The sequence below is a fragment of the Odontomachus brunneus genome, unplaced genomic scaffold (assembly GCF_010583005.1).
Source record: "Odontomachus brunneus isolate Ranch 3 - 2012 unplaced genomic scaffold, Obru_v1 Obru_scaffold_007, whole genome shotgun sequence".
Classification (NCBI taxonomy): domain Eukaryota; kingdom Metazoa; phylum Arthropoda; class Insecta; order Hymenoptera; family Formicidae; genus Odontomachus; species Odontomachus brunneus.
The window spans coordinates 2,245,711-2,266,222 of NW_022639457.1; the positions used below are offsets into that span (position 1 = coordinate 2,245,711).

At 36.1% G+C, this 20,512-nt stretch overlaps 2 protein-coding genes and 1 long non-coding RNA gene across 11 annotated transcripts in view; 2 read left to right on the forward strand and 1 right to left on the reverse strand.

Moving 5' to 3' along the window:
• Positions 1-15,474, reverse strand: part of LOC116853910 (phospholipid phosphatase 2-like) — a 25,149-nt gene extending 9,675 nt beyond the window's left edge. Inside the window, exons 1-2 of one of the 9 annotated variants that reach the window (XM_032835245.1) lie at positions 15,238-15,474; positions 5,657-5,825 (exon numbers count right to left, since the gene is read on the reverse strand). In XM_032835245.1, coding sequence (XP_032691136.1) covers positions 5,657-5,825; positions 15,238-15,243 — 175 coding nt within the window. In that variant the 5' untranslated portion in view covers positions 15,244-15,474. Of the gene's footprint in view, positions 1-5,656; positions 5,829-6,146; positions 6,741-10,770; positions 10,992-11,034; positions 11,161-15,237 lie in introns of those variants that run through there. The other 8 variants (XM_032835243.1, XM_032835250.1, XM_032835251.1 and 5 more) reach the window with 8 other exon arrangements.
• Positions 6,539-7,910, forward strand: LOC116853911. The gene is made up of 3 exons (XR_004380050.1): positions 6,539-6,645; positions 6,732-6,909; positions 7,374-7,910. It is a non-coding gene; the product is annotated as an uncharacterized LOC116853911 (long non-coding RNA).
• A 763-nt stretch (positions 15,475-16,237) lies between the features above and the next one.
• On the forward strand, positions 16,238-20,113 carry LOC116853909 (sorting nexin-2-like). Its single transcript, XM_032835242.1, has 7 exons — positions 16,238-16,483; positions 17,571-17,822; positions 17,909-18,155; positions 18,238-18,402; positions 18,526-18,647; positions 18,912-19,211; positions 19,286-20,113. The coding sequence occupies exons 1-7, from the start codon at positions 16,382-16,384 to the stop codon at positions 19,631-19,633; spliced, it is 1,536 nt and encodes a 511-aa protein (XP_032691133.1). The 5' UTR covers positions 16,238-16,381; the 3' UTR covers positions 19,634-20,113.
• The last annotated feature ends 399 nt before the right edge of the window (positions 20,114-20,512 follow it).

Below are 20,512 nucleotides of genomic sequence, written 5' to 3' on the forward strand. Positions count from 1 at the left end.
CTCTCTCTCTCTCTCTCTCTCTCTCTCTCTCTCTCTCTCTCTCTCTCTCTCTCTCTCTCTCTCTCTCTTGTCTCTCCCTATTTTCTTTTCCGAACGAATTTTTAAAATATTTATGATCCAGCAACAATTCCCGCGAAATCTTAACGACACGATAATATGTTTTGTGACTTCTTCTTTATTTCTCTTTTTTCGCGAAACAGAACTAATAGATTTCAGTCCCGTCAGGCGTGACTGTGCCAGCTACGTGTCTTTACTCGAAGAAAAATGCAGTTTTTTCGTTAGTTACGCACGTCCCGCGCATAATGCAATTAGTCATGTAAAGCAAAAAAGTAATGCTACCTCGCACTGTGGTGAGCAGTCGCGCGAGTAATTGCAATTTTCGCCTGCGTCTCAGGAGCGAGTGAAACAAGTGAACGACCGAGAGACACTTGGTGAAACAAGGGTATTTCATTATGTATCATCGTTGCAAATAAAGTGCAAAAAAGATTTGTTTGTATTTTCATAATTCTCGACATACATGTCGCCGAGTGAAATACGATAAAAAGTACATCAATGAGACTGAATTAAATTTTGTCATTTGTGATATTCAATTAAAGGTCATTATGATTTTTATTTCCAAGCACAATCAATGATGTTTTTTTTTTAATTAACTATATACTGGGTAACGCTTCGTAAACAAACTGATAATTCGCAATTCATTATTATTAAATAAATTAAGTAATTTTCAAAATATCTGTATACGGATGAATATTGTCATTTGCATATCTTATTTTCACTCTGTTATCTCTAAATGATCTTTTTAATTGCAAGCGTGCATGTAATATTTGTTTACACAAAACGGTTTCAACGATATCTTATATAACTACGTTCGAAACATAGTGGACGTTCAGTTAAAATATTTGTCTTTGAGAAATCTTCATAATCTTTTCTCATAAATCTTGCCATTGAATGTCGAACGTGTTTCAAAATGAGTCGAAAAAATAGCTCAAATCATTCTATAAACGAGTGTAAAATAGTCGTGCAAAACAGTGGAAACGAATATAAACAATTAAAAGCCGGCTGTTTAAGTCTGTTTTTCGGTTCCAAAGAATTTATAATTTCCATATTCGTTGCATAGCCCTGATTCTTCGCTTTTACAAGCTGTTATATTGTCACGAGACAAACGAGCAAAAATTATGAGGATTAAGTACCCTGTGTGTCACACATTTGCGACGAGAGATGTTTCACGGTAGCGTTTTCCAGAGAGAGAGAAACGCATAGACCGGAATTGCATTGTGATTCATTCCTAATGCATTCCGACACGCTACCGCTAGTCAGAAATTCGAAATGAGATGACATACCGACTAAAGACTAATTTATCTATTAATTTTTAGTTAATATTAGTATGCGCTATTTTTAGAACATATACATACTTTTCGAAACATACACATTTAAAATTTTTTTTTTATAACGGTAATCCCGGTGATTAACGATTAAAACGCGTTTAAATATTTCTCTAATAATACACGGAAAAAAAGATTTGCTAATATATGGACAACTAAAATTATTAACTGCAGGAGCAAATTTTCTTGCTTTCATAGTATTTAGTTGTGATAGCTAAAAGATTTGCTAATATACATATATATATATATAACAAGTAAATAATTTTGTTATGAAAGCAAGAAAATTTGCTCCTGCAGTAAATAATTTTAGTTGTCCATATATTAGCAAATCCTTTTTTCCGTGTAACTTAGCATACACTTAAGGTAAACGTCCTAGTGATTGAACGTGTACCGACAATTGAATTACTGATAATATAATTACTAATAATATACTTGTGTTTGTTAAGATACTTATCAATAAATGAAGCAAAATCACAAAGTAATTAAATATTTCTTGTCATTTATTATATTGTTTTGTATATTGAAAAGCATTTCAACAAAGAAAAATACAAAACCAATATGTCAATCACCAATATGTCACATGTATGTTCGACCACTGGGACGTTTACCTTAGCAAATTTTATAATGACTTAGTTGAGTCGAAATGTGCGATTCCATACACAAATAGTGATCGCAACGAATCCACTCTCTGCCGACGAGTGTCTATTACGCGCACCGTGCATTAACTACACGGTTAAGAAACAGGATGGAGCCGACGAACGTTATAATCTCCACGTAGTGGTCGGTCCAGTGTCGCGGAGGATCCCTAAACTGAAATTAGCCTTGAGCCTCCTTAATCCGAGCCTGACCAACCGTGCGTGTCATGCTCACTGCCATATGTGAGAGACGGACAATGATGAGTGTGGTATACATCTGTATGCCGTAAACGTTGCGGGGGAGAATGCGCTAGTGACATACACGACTGCTTCGTGTTCAGTTAAAAGGTTAAAGTCCCGTTTGATATGTATGTCTTTCCTCTTTCACTCTCTCTTCCCGCGAAGAATTTCTACTGTATAGAACGAATGTGTATGTACATCTAAACGCTACTGTCAGCATCATGAAGAAAAATAAAGACGGTGAAATAAAACCTCATCCGCCCGATCGCCCCTCATCATCAGAAAAATTTCGAGATTTTGTCAACTGGAAAAAATGAATTCGTTCTTGTCGGACTAACCCTTAAGCGCTGACACAGATTTATCAAAATATTCCAAAGTTTGATAATTACTTGAGAAAGTGTAACGCCTTTCCTTATCGCCACTTCGTATCTTACTAAAAGAAAAGATGGACGCGATGTGTATACGCTTAAGCGGGAGTGAAACAGCAATAGGTTTTTTTTATTTCATTGGGAATCTATCAGACTCCTGTCAGTGCTTAAGGGTTAAAATTCACGATTTAGTAAATTCATTCTAAAGGGGCTCATAACGCTCGCATCTGAACAATCATAAGTAGAAATGATTTATGAAAGAAAAAAGAGAGGAGCGATGTTGATAAGGTGATTTTTTTATATCTTAAATAATTTCTATAATCTCTATAATCTTTCGAAAATCATATTCGCGCCTTCGTAGTTAACCTTGAGCACTTGAGAGAAATTATTGTCTCTTTTCTTGTTCACGCGATGCTTTACCTACTCAGGCTCTGGAACGAACGTGCGGTTCGTTGCCATCATTACGCGACAGTTGCACAGAGGTATTTAAAGCGAGCGACACGCCCGTAAAAATTCTAGACAAACAGACGTCCGTAATATTACATTACACAGTTCGCGGTTTCCCTGTCGGGCTTCATTACACGCGTGGTTTCATCCCCGACGAATGCGCCTTCATGCAAAAGACCGCACTTGCGTCGCGAGCGAGAAGAAAAAAGGAAGTCCTACTTTGCGTCGTCCGATCTGCCCGATAACAATCAGGCAGAGGCACGAGGTTGGAGCGTCAGTCTTAACCCTTTCGCCACCAACGCGGGACATATGTTTTCCTCACCATTAATTTAATAACCTTGTTCAATTCAATAAACAGCTTTTCTGGCGTTCAAAACACATCAGCTATCTCTCTACTTATTGCCGTTGGATATTGTCTCGTTTAAAGAACAAATCTTAATCGAGAAGAATTTTTTTTTATTTAACTTTTAGAATTCTGATATGCAACTTTGTAAACGTCATTTTCTAAACGCAAGTTAGAATTATCTGATTATATTCTTACGTACACAGAGAATATAAATTTACCGATCTGTTACATAACGAAACGAAAATTTCGTTTCGTGCAATTTATCTCCTTTAAACATCATTTTTATAATAAATAGTAGTCAAGTACGATATATAATTGTCTTACAATTGAATTATACACTTTCTTATATATTTCAATATAATCTGCAATATTCTATATCATTTACTCACATCATCTACGTGAAAAATGATTGTGTACTGTCTACATTAGCAAATATGTAAATAATCCAAATAATCTTGAAATACAGGGCAGAACCTTGATTTATACTTTAAATTTATAATACGTTAAACTCATAGTTGACTTATTAGACATGTATGTCATTTGTGTCGGCGCTAATTACGCCTATGAAAACGATAGGACTCGTTCGTACAACGAGAGAATGCAATTTTTCGATACCGCCGATCGGCACAAGCTCGACAACGGTGACAAAGGTGACAACGGTTGTCGGTGTGTGAGCCCTCGCGATTTAAATTAGCTGTAATAGCGTGCTGGTTACCGCGAAGTTTAGCGCTTCCAGCTGTTGAGGAAGAATGCACGGCATGCACTTCCGACTGTTTGCAGTTTGTCTGCTAATGCAATAACCGTCGCGCCAATTAACAAGTTGGCACTTCCTCCCGTCTGGCGTAAAGATATGCACATTTACTCGTCTCGAATATTTATGGGTCTAATAAGAGTCAGCATCGCGCTCAATTAGTGCAGTAAATTATAAATAGATTCAGGAAGCCCACTATATTTTATCTCGAAGTCAAAGTTATAATGACTAAGTATAGCTAGCATTGTGTGTGTGACTTGCACTGTGGAAACGTTCATTAAGGTATAAACAATCGCAAAATTTAATGAAAAGTAACACTTTTCAGGATCAACAAAGAAGACGTATACTTAAACGAACTAAACGATACGAATGGAAACGAACATCCCGTACACATATGAATAATTCTCGTGGAATTCCGCCGCAATGCGAAATTGCACTCGCGATGGGAATGCAATAAATGAAACTTCAAAATTCAATTTATATGGGAATGTTATGTGATAGAATGATCATTTCTGTAAACTTCAATCTCGGATTTCGCGAAGCATGTGTGCCGACGGTGTGAATTTCACATTTTATGAAATATTGCCGAACTTTCACTAAAAGAATGTATGCGAAAAATGTATCAACAGAACGGAGACGACGCGAGTTGGTTCGCGCGAAAGAACATCGAACGGACACGAAGAATGTAGGTTTGAATCAACTGAGACCACCCGATTGCAACTAGTTGCGAAATCTCGAATGCAGATTGAACAATTGATAACTGAGAGAAAGATTGAACGTGCAGCGGCGCGTGTAAAGACTATGGCCTTTATTCTGAATCCTCTTTTATATCTATTTATATAAAAGTGCCTCTAAACACACATTGTGACTGAAAACGAAGTCAGAAGGCTTATAAGGCTCGATTGAATCAACCGAGTACTCTAAGGCCGGAAACACATAGAAAACCAGCGGTAAGACTTAAGTAGTAAGCATATGGACCAAGCAACGATGATTATTCTCCTTACAATCCAAGAATAATCGATTGCGATTGTTCAATCTTTTTACTGCTTAAGTCTCACGTTTCTCTATGCCACGGTCCTAAGGGTTACTGTAAAGGGTCATTTATATACAATGCGGTTGCAGCTACGTCTTAAAGTCGTCGAACTGATCCGTGAGTCGATCATGTACCTATTTCGTTCGTGTAAACTCGTGAAAAATGAAAAGTTTTGGAACTCCTCAATGAAGCTTTTCATTTGTCATGAATTTGCATGATCGATCCACAGATTAGTGCTACGACTTTAAGATGTAATTGCGTCCACATTGTAGACGATCCTTTAGTTAGCTCACCATTCGGTTGGCGGGCCCAAGTTATATTTATAGATACTTTTATCGATAAAAGAGTGATAAAAGAAGATAAAAGAGTTAGAATAACAACCTGAAAGAATATCCCGTTACTTGTTATCATGTCGCATCTCGCGTCTCGCGAAATTCGTATGTGCAAGACTTACATGATGCCAGGAAGAGCAGGTCCATCAGGACTACCCAATGCGTGAGCTTCTTGCAAACTCCCATGATCTTCCTGCGTACAGTTTGAGTCGTCGTGTGTTTGTCACTGTTATTTTCCACTACTACTTCCGCCAACGTCCCTGTGCTGCACCTCGTCAGTTCTTCCGTGGACTTCTGAAGGGAAAATAACATTTATCGGTCCAGAAAGGTCGCATATTTATAGGATATGTATGTCAGAATATAAACACGAAAAACAATAATATTTCAGTATGTATGTTAGAACACGTACAGAGAACAAGATGAATCGATATTAAATTTGATGGGAAATTAAATGTTAAATTAATTCGTTAGATTATATTAAATTCGTCACGATTAAATCAACGGCAATTAACGGTGTAATTAATTGTGGCATGTATATTTAAATCAATCGAGTAGCATATCTGTGTCATTCCGATGTGTGGCAAGTGATTCGGATTAGTGTGTCTTACTAACAACCATAATAAAACTAATGGTATGGAAACATGTATATTTTAATATTATAATGAATTATATAAGGTGAATCACACGTAGTATCAAAGAGAAACTTCGGTGCAACTGACGCCTGTATTCGATATTCCTTCCGTTCTTATATCAAGCATTTAATTGTTTTTGCAACAAGTCACGATTACAAGTGGCAGATTTATGCAAACAGTTATATATTCTAGGACAGTATTATCAGGTTTCACCTGTCAGACGGTGAATCCGCAATTAAACTACGCGATATGTGTTTCGTCATGCAAACCGCAGGATCGGCTTTCCACCGCAAAACAACACACGAGTGTTCCCAAACATTTTTAGCTCGGTATATTTTATTGTAAAATGATCCTCTGATCTTTTGATCTTGACGCATCGATCAATCCGAGAAACGATGGCCATTCGAATTGTGTCGTGGAACATTAGCCGGCTTATCATTTTATTTGGGAAACGCGATATCACGGCAATCACGATCGGGGTATTTATATCGCTTTCCACGTATCAAGTGTAATCAAGTACACCTCTCGCCAGATTAAAGACTAATTTTTCATAACTTTGTTTTAGAAGCCTTCTTATCGCCACAAGTACGATTAATAATTGATCCCTGCTTGAAATTCAATGTATGCAACCAACTAGATAACAAAATAAAACAAACGTGTCACTCAAGATGTTCCAACATCTGCGAAGAAGAGAAGAGATAAAAGCATCAAAAGATAAATCGCGTGTAAAAAACAGATATATGGTAAGTAAAAAACGTTTTCTTTATCACACAGCAGTCCGAAACAATGTAAGAGAAATAGAAAAAAGTGAAAAGAAAAAGAAAGATTAACTATGTGCTGTGTTACCGTAATGTCTCACTAACCTTTCGTTTCTTTTTATCTCGTTCTCTGTCGAATTCACAACAGCAACGAGGACGCAATAATATATTGGTCCCGTTTTTTCGTATATTGTTTTTTATTTTATATTTTTTTATGTTTTTGTATCTTATATATTTGTCTTTTATATTTTGTTTGAATTTTTGGTTCGAATCAATATATCATTGTATTCTCGTTGCTGTTCCGGGTTCGGCAGAGAACGAGATGAAAAAAAACGAGAGATTAATGAGACATTACATCAACTTAGCCTTTCTATCATGTAGCAGTGTTATGTATGCCACATTGTTATGTACATAATTGACAATATTTTGCATGCAATTGTTCTTTTCAGTTGTCGCAAAATCCTATGATGGTACACTTTGTTTCTGTACAATTTGGGAAGTAACCGATGTCTAACAAAAAAACTTAATTTCATGCAAAACTACACGTCGAAATAAAGTGTCTAAGCTGTATTGAAACGCACTCGTGTGAGATCGCAGCCGAAGAGTACGCTCATTTGTTGCAACAATGACATAATTAAAAAATCGCCCTTACTAAGTTATTAGTACGAGAAAAAGGGTTGGTACATGTACTATTTATAGCTAAAACGACGATTACTTTACTAAATTATGTTAATATGGTATTTTAAAATTTTCATACAAAGTTATAGCAATTCAAAATATTAATCGTGTCTCCTGAAAAATCATATTTTTTTAGTTATGCCATTGTTCCAGCAAATGAGCGATATGTACATGTTCATACGTGTGCGTTTTCAAATTTCGGAAAACAGAACGGATAAATAAGGTATTCTTCGACCATATATGTCCGGAATGAGAAGCAAAGAGAAAATAAAAGAGAAAAACAATCGTGAATCATTATTGTTCTCGAAGAGGAGAAGCATTGTGTCTACATTTCCTACTACTAGCAACTGCAGCAAGAAATGATTTCGACCACCTGTTGGGTACCTATCCGCGGCTTCCTTTTACGGCCTATCTCGACCCATTTATATCTCTAAGTCAGCGGGTTTATTTTTTTTCTTTCATTTTTTTTCTTTCTCGATATTTCAAGAACGAAACATATGTACAGAATGTCACATGGGTTGTTGCCCAAACTTGATTTCAATCTTAAGTTTGATTTTGATCGCGCAAATATGTTTGCGCGGTCTCGATTAAAATTCAAGTTATCTCCTGATATCTAAAACATCTCTAAAAATTGATTAGAAATTACTTTTCTAATCAAAGTTTAAATCGTTCTCTAATGATCACTTTTGAATCGCGTATCTTAAATATTACGACAAATAAATGTTGATAAACGGTTCACCTTGAAGCTGACACGGAAAGTGAATTTTGCAACATGGATATTGAAATTTTCATACGTCACACTTTAACAAGGAAAATGCAGAAACACGAAGAGAAGTCTATTTTTTCGGCTGCACTGCTGCACTGACGCAATAAATTAGAGTGAGACAAATATATTTTATCTCACTTTAATTTGTTGCATCAGTATAGCAGCGTAGCTGAAAAAACAGACTACATTCTAAAGACCATATTCTAAAGAAACTGAAACTTTACAATATTGACATGACGTACATATGAATCTAATAATGCAGCTACTTTTTGTTCCAACTGAAGAACGGTTTCAAGGGTAAAGAAGAGGTGACATTTCACAGCTCGCGGTTTATAACATCACGCTATAAAAGAAATTTTTCCAAAATCTTTCTTTCAATCTCTCAAGAATCTTTGGATTGCCGAGTTTTGCTCGCAAGTTTTACCCTCCGCTATAACGCACCCTCTCCATGATTATAATGCTAAATTTTCTTACGAAACGGTCTTTCGTTCGTCTTAGGGATAACAACGCCGAGACGGTAATTTCTCGTCCCCAGCGGAAGATCCAGTGATTAACGGAACGACGTCGTAGATTACGGAGGATCGATTAACGGGCACTCGCGCGCGTCCTGAAACATGATAATAATATATCCGCGTTTCGGAGGGGACACAGCGCGCTTTCGAGCTCGCAACTCGGTCATCCACTATGAAATAATTAAGGGGGGAAAACGATCGTCCCGACCTCCTGCCCCCTGGACAACACATCGAGGGGATTCGGGTAACGCGACGAATTACGTTGTATCCGACGGTGCGTCCCAATAATATTTTGCGCGCCGCTCTTTCTTGATTCTCCGCGACCTCGGCTTGATGTGTGAATTATTCGCAGCTTCTCTATAGAAGGTTTTCCCACGTGTACACTGGCACGGAGCCGGAGGATTCAACAGGTAGCTGAAACCATCTTAAAAGACGATCGTGTCTTTAATATCGCCGTGACGATATGACGCAAACGATCCCGTCCAGGTCGATTTATGATTGAAGAAGCTTGCGTGCTCGTTGACTCGAAGAATTCGAAGGGGACCAACTAAGATTCCCATTAATTTTATATATTCTAAGTGAGCGATCCATGTAACACTCGTGATGATTGTTGCGATAGCTGCGCGAAGCAATCAAGCAAAAGACTAAAAAGCGAGGGTTCCTGATTTATAAGACGATATACGACAGAGATAACAAATGTAAATCTGTCTTTTTTTCAATATAATGCATCGAATCTACACGACGATAAAATCATTTTTAACTTTAATGAAAAATGATTAACGTGTGTGATGATATACCGAGAAAAAAATGTTCAGTATTTCTTATTATACAATTATATAGAGAAATAATTACTGTAAATTATCAAAAAAATCATTTTCTTATTAGATTCTATTATAATGTTAGTTTCTTTCATATAAATTATATAGAATCAGATAGTGCGTGTGTATATGTATGATTTGAAGCTGAATCGCTTGGCGATGCAAATGCGTGTATACGTGTGACTGATCTGAAACTGAAAAATTTTTGTAAAAATAAAAGGAACTTTTTGCGGGCGAAATTTCGAGATCTCCGTATTGCTTGCACCAATCTTAATCAAGTTTGATGCAAATTATGCACGCGCTAAACATTATATAAGAAATTTATCGTCAGATTTTCTATTATAGTTTTCGTGTTTGAGATATTTGACTTAAAAGATCAATCGACCCAGAAATTCCAGATAAGCTACACGATCGCGTTTTCTTGTTTACTATGTACTCGATGTCGCGCCGCGACACTTGATATTTATCAATAATTTGCGTCGTATTTCATCGTGTACTTCGACAATAATGTATTTTTCTTATTTTGCTTAATCTGGATAGGCGCGATATACTCGATTCTAGAAAATATTCGCGCACGTTTTACATAATAATGAATTAAAGCACATGGTTTCGATCCGTCGTTGAAGTAATTCATCAATTCTAAACTGACCTCACGCAACGTGAAAGGTAAGAGAAAATGAAGAGACACGACGATCGCGCCAGACAGATGCGATTCTAATTACACCCCGACTGCCAGGGCTAAACTGTCTCTCGGTTTTTACATACATTAATTAAATCCCATATATGAATATCATAAACACACAAACACACGATGCGAGAAAAACAATTCCCGTGTACTTAAGATTGTGAATAATAATCAAAATTAAAATAAAATCAAGACGATCATCGTAACGAGCTTGTCTGAACGATCGCTGTATTTTGTTCTTCTTTTCGTGGAGCAATTTTAAAGCTGTTCAGGCTAACTGACCAAGATCCGAGTGAGAAGAACATAAGTATTGGCAGAGTCTCAGCGATGAGTTTACCATGTCGACCATCTCCGACGTTATACAAAAAACCCCGTAAGTGAAAGTACCTGTATGAGCTGTATTCGATCCCGAGCTTGACACGCGATCGTCGTCGTGGGTCGGACTGGATTCAACTCACGGATTCGTACCTTTTCAATGAACGCCGAATTCGCAAATTTCCGATGCTACAGCGACACCCGATCTTACGCGACTGCCGATTCATTACAGCGCGATTTCTTATAATTGATCGCGCTCGAGATATCTTTACTATCGTTCACTATCGATACCTTCGCTATCGTACTTTTTTCCTCCTCACTCTCTTTTCTCTCTACCTCTATCTCTCTTTTTCTTTTTCTGTATATCGCTGACACCGAGACGGAGGATCTCCCCCGGAAGGCAAACCGACGAGACCGACGGCCGAGCTACAACTGCAGAACGGCTGTACCTCGCATCTCCAATCAACTACTTCCTCGCAAGCTCAAATTAAATGTTCTTTCTACCCACCCTGCTTCCCCACTACTACCATACCATCGCCCACACCACCAACATCACCGTCGCTACCACCAACGTTGTAGCCGTCGTCGTCGTCGTCGTCGTCGTCGTCGTCGCCATCGTCGTCGTCGTCGTTATTGAAGGGATTCCGCGCGCTCTTTTCTCATCGTGTCCTTCTGTCACAGTTACGTGCGCGTAACCGCCAGTCGCATACAGCGCGAATAGGATACTGCATCGGGTCCCTTTATTATTTACCCCTCCCTCCCTATACTTTCTGTTTGCCATCCATCACCGCCCTGCGGGCCCTTGGACCCTAGGGTAAACGAGGTCAATTCGATCGGCTCCGAAAATGCGACGCATTCTACCTTCATTCAGTCATTGTGCCACAAAACACAAAAAACCTAGTTACTGCAGCAAGAATCTGTGTGCGGTAGCTAGATCTCGTTATAACATATGGATAGTTGAAAGTATAGCTGCCAGTAGGCATATATTTAGCTATGAAACTGAAGTAATAGTAGCAAAAATCCTAGTTGCAATAGCAAATTTTTTATTGTGGCAACGAATATATTTTTAGCAAACCATAGCTGCAACAGTAAAATTTCTTTTTTTCAGTGTGAACATCTAAATAACACAGTTATATTAGCTGCGGCAGCAAAAATGTAATTAATATAACGTCCTGCTAGTTTTAATTATAGCTATTTTACAGCAAGAACAATTTATAAATAAAAAAGTCAAAATGCAGCCGCAGCATTTTAGCTGCATTAATTGGTGTTAAGAGAATCTAATAGCTGGCAGAATCGCGATGGAGTACATCTTGCTAGGAAATGTACACCTATAAAAAGCCGCGAAATGCTGTGCTGTATGACATCAAGTAAACCAGCAAGTCCAATCATCTAACGTCCTTGTCGCGAACTCTGGATATGACCTTGATCACAGTAGATGAAGAACAAAAGACAAAACTCTAGCGCTTAAAAATGAGAAGAATTCAGCTAAGGGAGAAAACCCTAACAGAAAATATCGGCCTTCCAGAATAGCTAGTGGAAAAGAAAAAAAAAAACATGCAATGAACAAAACAGACAGATTTATTACCCTAGGTGGTACGTCAGTCAAAGTACCGGACAATCTACTTTCTAAGGAGGCTATATGAATTCTGGGGAGAGCCATTTATTGCATAATTTAAACATCGATCGCCAAAGCTTGACCCGAAGAAGTGAAAAATATAGTCCTTTTGGTAGAACTATAAATCACTCATTTGCAGATCAACATAGGAAAACCTCAGCAGAAAAACATTCTGACGCAAATACAATGACGGATTGCTATTTCTGAAGAACTACAACAGAATAGTAAATAAACAGATTACATTTATACAATTTATAAGATTAGACACTTATACAATAAATGGCTAAAAACGGTCAAGAAAAAAAAGGAGCAAAGAAATGTTATTGACAGTTGCAATAACAACTTGCCGAATTAAAAAAAAAATCATGCTAATGAAGTAAAGCGAGAATGTAGCACAGGAAAATAGTGCAAGAGTGTAGTATTACACTAATAAGGAAAAATTAGCAAAAGAAACGGAATGGATTTGTGTTAAAAATAAGAAATCCAAGAAATGGAAATTAAACGAAGCTCCTTCACCGTCGCATAAACATCAGAGAGAAGAGAAGAGAGACTACTGTTCTTACATCACAATAAGTCTTTAAAAAAAGATCATTGCCTCCGGTAAATTTTGTTAGCGTTGCTAACAAAAATATCTTAGGGGAAAAATCAATCGAAGAAAGTATCTAGCAAATCCTACAAGAAATACTAATGAAATTAACTAAATTTAATGAGAGATTACAAAAAGTAGAAGAAAGCATCAAGGAAGCTAAGCCTAAAAAGAAATAACTAGTATACTTAAAATTGTCCTTTAATCCAGAACACTTTTGGAATTCTTTAAGAAGTCTTTTAGAGATTTGTGTTATATGAGAAGTATTTATTCAAGTAGCAGGACGATGTCATTTGATGAGCTAAAGTCAACAAAAAATAGATATTTTATATCTATTTTTATATATAAAAAATATATAGTTTTTATATTATAATATGCCAAAATATAATATGAAATATCTGTTCACCCAGCAAACATGATATTATTAAATGATATTTTAATAATATTTTAATAATTGATGATAATATTAATGATATCTTTAACATCAATAATATACCATTAAAACTATGTAAAACATTCTCCTTTAATCCTTATTTCGATTCCGAATAACACGTGAAGCTTTACAGAAAAATAGCTGTGCAGCCAAATGATCGCAACTATGTTTACAATGTCGAAAAATTTTGTCTCATTTTTACTGCTACAACTTTGTCAAAACATCATAACCGTGATGATACTGTGATGAAACAAAATTCTGCATTTTAAGCTGCGACAAGCTGTTATCGCAACAATTTTAAAATTTTACGTACTATTTGAGATGATTATCTTATCATAATTAAAATAAATATTGAATATTTAAACAATCGCAGCAATGTCAAAATCAAAGAGCAATTCAGCATCGGATCGTTCCTTTTTGATAAAGTGAATTGAAATGTTTGCGAAACATTCGGAATCAGATAAAGAATCCATGCGGCTCAGACCCGAAAACCAAATCTAATATTTGTGGACACCGCGAAAGTCTTAAATATCAAATATCAAATGTTTAAGCAAGTTGGATTAAGTTATTAACAGCAACGCAAAATGTATAAAAAATCTTTTTATTGATATCCTAAGTTTCTTTTTGCATGAATATATTTTCCTCGTAAACATGCGTATAAAAGCATTAAAAGTGTAGTTAATGAATAGTAAGTACTTGTGCAAGTAGCAGGATGTCATTTGATGCGTTAATGACGTATTAATGGTGCATTATTGACGTTAAAGATGTCATTAACACTATCATCAATTATTAAAATATTATTAAAATGTCATTTAATAGTACCATGTTTGCTGGGTGAACAGATATTTCATATTATATTTTGGCATATTATAATTATAATATATAATATATACAATAATAATTATAATTTTGGCATATTATAATATAAAAATTATATATTTTTTATATATAAAAGTAGATATAAAATATCTACTTTTCGTTGACCTTAGCTTATCATCAAATGGCATCATCCTGCTACTTGGATAAATACTTCCCATATAGCACAAATCTCTAAAAGACTTCTTAAAGAATTCCAAAAGTGTTCTGGAGGACTTGGGAACTCTTTTGGAACACTTTAAGAAATCCTTTAGAGATTTATGCTTTTAGAAATTTAATGCTTTTATACGTTCACGAGGAAAATATATTCATGTAAAAAGAAACAGGATTTCATTAAAAAGATTTTTTGTACATTTTGAATTGATTTTATTAATAACCCGATACTTTTACCCATAGAATAATTTGAAAAGAAAATAAGAAATAAGAATAACTTAAGTACCGGGGGTTATTCGAACAACCGGATAATTAGAGAAATATCTGAGTAAGTTAAGAATATCCGCGTAATTTGACAAATGCCCGAAAAAATCGGTTATCAACTGTTTCCGTCTGTAAACATGCATGTCTAAAAGATGTCAAAAAGATATCTAAAAGATATCTTATGCAACATTTTGTTGCATAAGACGTCTTTTAGATATCTTTCGACATCTTTTAGACATGCATGTTTACTGGGTAGTTGCCATAATTATAAAATAATCGATCAAACTGTATATATTGTTATGTTACATACAAAATTCGTATATTTGTCACTTTGCGGTTACTATTATCATGTTTTCCTTCGAGTGCACGGACAGGATCTGCGGGAAATACCAAATATACATGCGTAAGCGCCGAGGCGTCCGTTGCATATTCATAGGATATAACTGAACGTTCTCTCTCCTTCTTTCACAATTTTTTCATTCTCATGCAAAAGAGACATTACTTCGAGGTATTAACAGGTGTCAAGGTGCTGTGTTGAAAGTACACGATATTGCACGCAAATTTAGTCTGAGCGTTTATAGTTAGATAAAAGCTGTGTACTCGAATGCTCACCTGCATCTTGTATGTTGCGAAGTGCGTTCCAACGATCGACGATCGATTCCAGTGATCCTGCGAATCTTTCCACGGTCAGATGTCGGTCAACCAACGGCGATGACGTTTGTGCGAATTTGAATGTATGAAATTCGAAATCGTACAGTACGCACGCACATGCGTACGCGTTACGTGAGACAAGAATCCGCCGAATCTGTTACTCGTGATAGAACACCACACGTACTGAGCACACTCGACCCCACCATAAGCGCGTCATCGCTAGACACCGGTATGATTCAACCTTAATCACGACGAATCCAGATGGCGTATTGTTCGCGCGAAGAAAGCGCGAATTGCACAATACAGCGGCGGTGTTAGGGCGATGTCGGATATTACCCAAGAGAAATTCCACTGTGTGGTCTCTTAATAGCTGTACATACAAGAATGTCGTTCGATATCCTTCGGCAAACATTGAAAGTTATAGTATAAAGTATTTATCTCGTTATCTTGATAATTATGTGCGTTCAGTGTATCGTACACAGGTGTATTGATATCACAATAGACATTTTTCTACAGTTGGTACAGTAGAGATCGACTTTATAGATGTGCTTTTGTTATTCTTTATTTTCCCATTTCATTCACGTTCCTTCACTCTCTTTGTTTAAAACTTTTCAATTGTAAGGAAACAAACAATGTTAATTATTAGAAAGGTGTAACAAGCGATAAACCGCCTCGGCATTATCGTTGAAGATTATCTTATCGTGGTTGACCAGACAAGATCCGGTGATAACCTAATTCGAAATTTGACTTAAAAAGCGGGAAACAATGGATTTCTCTTACTTTCTATACTTTCTTCTTATCTCTCTCCTCCATTCTTTCTTTTTCCTCTGAATCTCTCCATGTGCACCTGCCTTGTTGTAGGTATAGGAGACCAAGAGATAGCGCAATTAAAACGAACAAGCCTATACAGTTTGCTGCTTCAACACGCGTTCGTCGCGTAGCGACAATGGAATTTTAGCTTCGCGTTGGGAGCGCCAATACGACTTTAACCGATCACCGATAACAATCGTTGACGTTGGCGTTATCGTCGTCAAGGGGGCCGATCCCGATAGAACAACGAGCGCAACCATCGTCATCCGTCGCTATACTTGACAGAATCGTTAAAATGGCTGATATGATGGAATCGCCGCCGCTATTCGATACTAACGAGAAGAAACTGGATGATTTGGAGGACGACGACGAGGATATCTTCGCGTCCGCAGTGCAGGTATTGCAATGCCGAAACGCGACAAGTCGGATAATCGGGAAGACCGTTGTAACCTAGACGAGTATTGCGACCTCGATGCCGCAGGCACGCGACAGAACGATCTGTATGTTTACTCCTAACATTAGAGAAAAACGCAATAATTATAAAATACGTTTTTTTCGGCAATCACGAATACACAAACTCGTGAAAATCATAACACTCCCGATTCGCAATCCAAATGCGTTGTTAATCGTTCGTTATATTGCCAAAACTATACTAGGTTCAAGAAGAATAAAGGATCTGTTTTTTTAGCTGAACTAAGTTGCCTTTTTGTTATTTAAACTAATATGTAACTTAGCGTTAAAGAGAAAAGGAATAAAATTCCAATATAGCACTAGTTCAGCTAAAAAAGGTAAGCTTAACGGTTCATTTATCAGCAGTTTAGAGAAGATTGGGGATCTCCTTAAAAAGCTAGATTTTATTAACATTTATTAGTTTGCTCTCAAGAATACTAACTTCAGCTTAGAGTTGGCTTTCTGATTTTCTTGACTTTCTGGTCTATGTATCCTTTCAGATCACTTCTTTTTGACTCCCAACTTTTATGGATATATTTGCGATCTACTGCTGAATTGTTTCTACAGTATCAGAATGTCATAGTACTTGTATTTCTTGAAAAATGAGTCTAATCTAGTCAAAAAATTACTTTATATAGTTGTAATCTATTCAACACTTGTGACCTCTAATGTAGTATTATGCTTGTATATTATATTAACTATCTTGAATATATGAAGACTTCATATGTAAAATTGCTGCGACCTACTTAAAATTATACATTACTGTTAATAAAACATCTGTTGCACACAGGAAGTTTTGATATATGTCTCTTTTTGACCAATATTTCATGATAAAAGCTTAGTTATGTATGGAATATGTTATTATGTTTTTGTGATTGAGAAAAACAATTTAACAAGCTAGCATATCTCTTTTTGACATTGATGTATGAAACAATATATCTTTGCAATATGATCTTGTGAATATAACAAAAAAAGAATTCTGCAATATAAATTTATGCATTTAAAATAAACTGATGAGATTTTTGTATTTGCAGGAGCAGAGCCAGTTGGAGGATACCTCACCTTACAATGGAGTATCCAAGATCCAAGCAGAATTGCCAAAATTATCATTGCGAGATGCACCAGAGGAGAATTCATTCTCCTCAGTGTCCAGTCCAGCACCAGGTCCTCTGAGTCCTCCGTTAGGACCAATGAATACAGACATTGGTGATCTTCATGATGTTCCTATCAACGATAATGCAGATATGCTAACTTCAAGTGTTATACAATCTCGCTCTTTAGAAGAGGTACATGATATGAATTTTGTGCGATATTAGAATTATATAATTAAATATCGTAATATCTTCTCACATATCTGCATACGTATATATAGGTTCCAACAGATACATCCGAAGTTTACTTGAAGATCACAGTTACTTCCCCTCAAAAGATAGGCGATGGAATGGGTGCCTATGTTGCATATAAAGTTGAAACAAGAACGAATATGCTTATATTTAAGAAGCGGACTTTTAGCGTAATTAGACGTTTCAGCGACTTTCTAGGACTCCATGACAAATTGACTGAGAAGTATCTCAGGAACGGCAGGATAATTCCACCAGCTCCAGAAAAAAGTGTCATTGGTAAGGATAAAGAATTTTCTCTTTCAGTTTGCTTATTTTCATAGAAAAATTATAAAGAAATCGCGTGAATTGTGTTTTATAGGAACAACAAAAATTAAGATGTCAGGAGACAAGAGTCAAGAACAAAATTCGAGCTCCACCGAATTCATTGAACGACGTCGAGCAGCTCTCGAGAGGTATCTAAATAGAACAGCCTCACATCCAGTTCTGAGTATCGATCCTGACTTCAGAGAATTTCTAGAAGCTGGTCAGTAATAATACGTATCAAGCCCCAAAATCGGTCATTTCACGTTTCGGGATATAGCCATAATAAATATATTTTTCTTAATAAATTATATATGATTTTAATATGATTTATTTTTCTAAATAGATGTGGAATTGCCTAAAGCTACCAATACATCTGCATTGAGCGGTAAAGGTGTAATGAGGCTTTTCAATAAAGTCGGGGAAACTGTTAACAAGATAACGTATAAGATGGATGAAAGTGATATGGTGAGTTCTTTAACGAGAACACCTATTTTATTTGCATGTATTTCCTATGAGGTATTGTGAAATGATTTTTTGTTGCTTGCGATAGGAGGGTAAGGTATGTTCATTCAGAATAAAAAATAAAAGTGGTAGTTAGTATCTTAATTTATACAGGGTGTTCCGTCATTACCGCATTATCTCTTAATAGTTTTATCATTAATCTCTTACGCGAATTTTGTTTGAGAAAAGATAAATTTAGTAAACATGTATCTTCATGTTGCTTTACAGTGGTTTGAAGAGAAGACATCGCAAATAGATTCTCTTGATATCCAGTTGCGCGCTTTGCATTCTGCAGTGGATTCCTTAACAAATCAAAGGAGGGAATTAGCAAACTGCACTGGTGCTACAGCAAAATCGATTGCTGTTCTTGGTCACGGCGAGCCAGGAGCGTCTCTCGGCAGAGCGCTGGCACAGTTAGCGGAAACATTGGAAAAAGTGGAAACTATCAGGAAAACACAAAGTAACAGTGATCTCTATCAATTAGGAGAAATGTTGAGGGATTATGTTGCGCTCATCGGTGCAATTAAAGTCAGTATTATCTTGAACATTATATATCATCTTAGCACTTTATTGCAAATTTTTTATATGACTGTGTGTTGCAGGATGTATTCCATGAAAGAGTAAAAGTCTTTCAGAATTGGCAACATGCTCAATTGATGTTAAACAAAAAGCGTGAGCAGAAGGCGAGACTTGAGCAGTCTGGACGAACGGATAAAACGAGTCAAGCAGCTACCGAAGTCATAGAATGGGAGGCGAAAGTAGACAGAGGCCAAGAGGAATTTGACAATATCTCGAAGATGATAAAAGAAGAGGTGGAACGCTTCGAATTGGTTAGGGTGCAAGACTTCAAGAAGCAACTAATTGAATATCTGGAGTCGATGCTACAACATCAGAATCAACTTATCAAATATTGGGAAAGCTTCCTACCGGAGGCACGAGCAGTGGCATAAACATTCCTCACATAAAAAAAATAAGATACAATTTTTTTTATAACGACGATAAGGCCAATACTTAGCATGTAACGTGAAAGAAGAAATTCTATGCCGTTGATTAAGATAAGTTGCTCGTTTGCTGATAATTATTTTTTTCTCAACGATGTCAGATGACTTCGAGAAAGCAGTTTCTTAAAAACAAGGAAAAGGGAAAAAAGCCATACACTTATAATTTTTGAAGTACTGCTGATTCGTTTAAAACTTTCTACGAGCAACAAAGTATTCTATTCAATACATTCTAATTAGACAAACCTAATTCATAAGAAATCTCAGATTTTTATTACATTTCAATTATTGTCTTATATAGTATATTCTATTCTCTATTATTACTTTATCTATACTATATACATTATATGTAACTATATATATGAAACTGTACAATTTGTTAAAGAATGTTACTGGATAATAAAGATCAATTGTGGTTATATAAACAGAGAATTTGTTTCTCTCTAATTAAGGAGACCTAAAAGCTTTAGGATATAACATTTGTATTTAATATTATGTAAGCAATATATTGTTATAGTTTTATAAAGTATATAGTTTTTATATTGTTACACAAGTTTTAAAATTATTAAATAGTATATGTTATTGTGAACAGATGTACATGTGTGTGTATTCACAATACATAACTATATGTATTTTTCAAAAAATATATATTTACATATACTACTGTGTCCAAAAAGTAAGGTGACATTGCATTTATTTCGAAAATTCTTTATTTATTCTTGCAAATCAATTTCGTCCCCTTCAAAGTAATCCCCCCCTGATATAATACACTTATTCCAACGGATTTTCCAATCTTCGAAACAGTTGTAATAATCGATTTCAGGAATGGCC

Bases quoted from the DNA above. Each gene is read 5' to 3' on its own strand.
- LOC116853909 (XM_032835242.1), top strand. From the start codon at position 16,382: ATGGCTGATATGATGGAATCGCCGCCGCTATTCGATACTAACGAGAAG. The intron at 18,648-18,911 runs GTGAGTTCTTTA...GTTGCTTTACAG, and splicing joins AGATGGATGAAAGTGATATG to TGGTTTGAAGAGAAGACATC. The intron at 19,212-19,285 runs GTCAGTATTATC...TGTGTGTTGCAG, and splicing joins CGCTCATCGGTGCAATTAAA to GATGTATTCCATGAAAGAGT.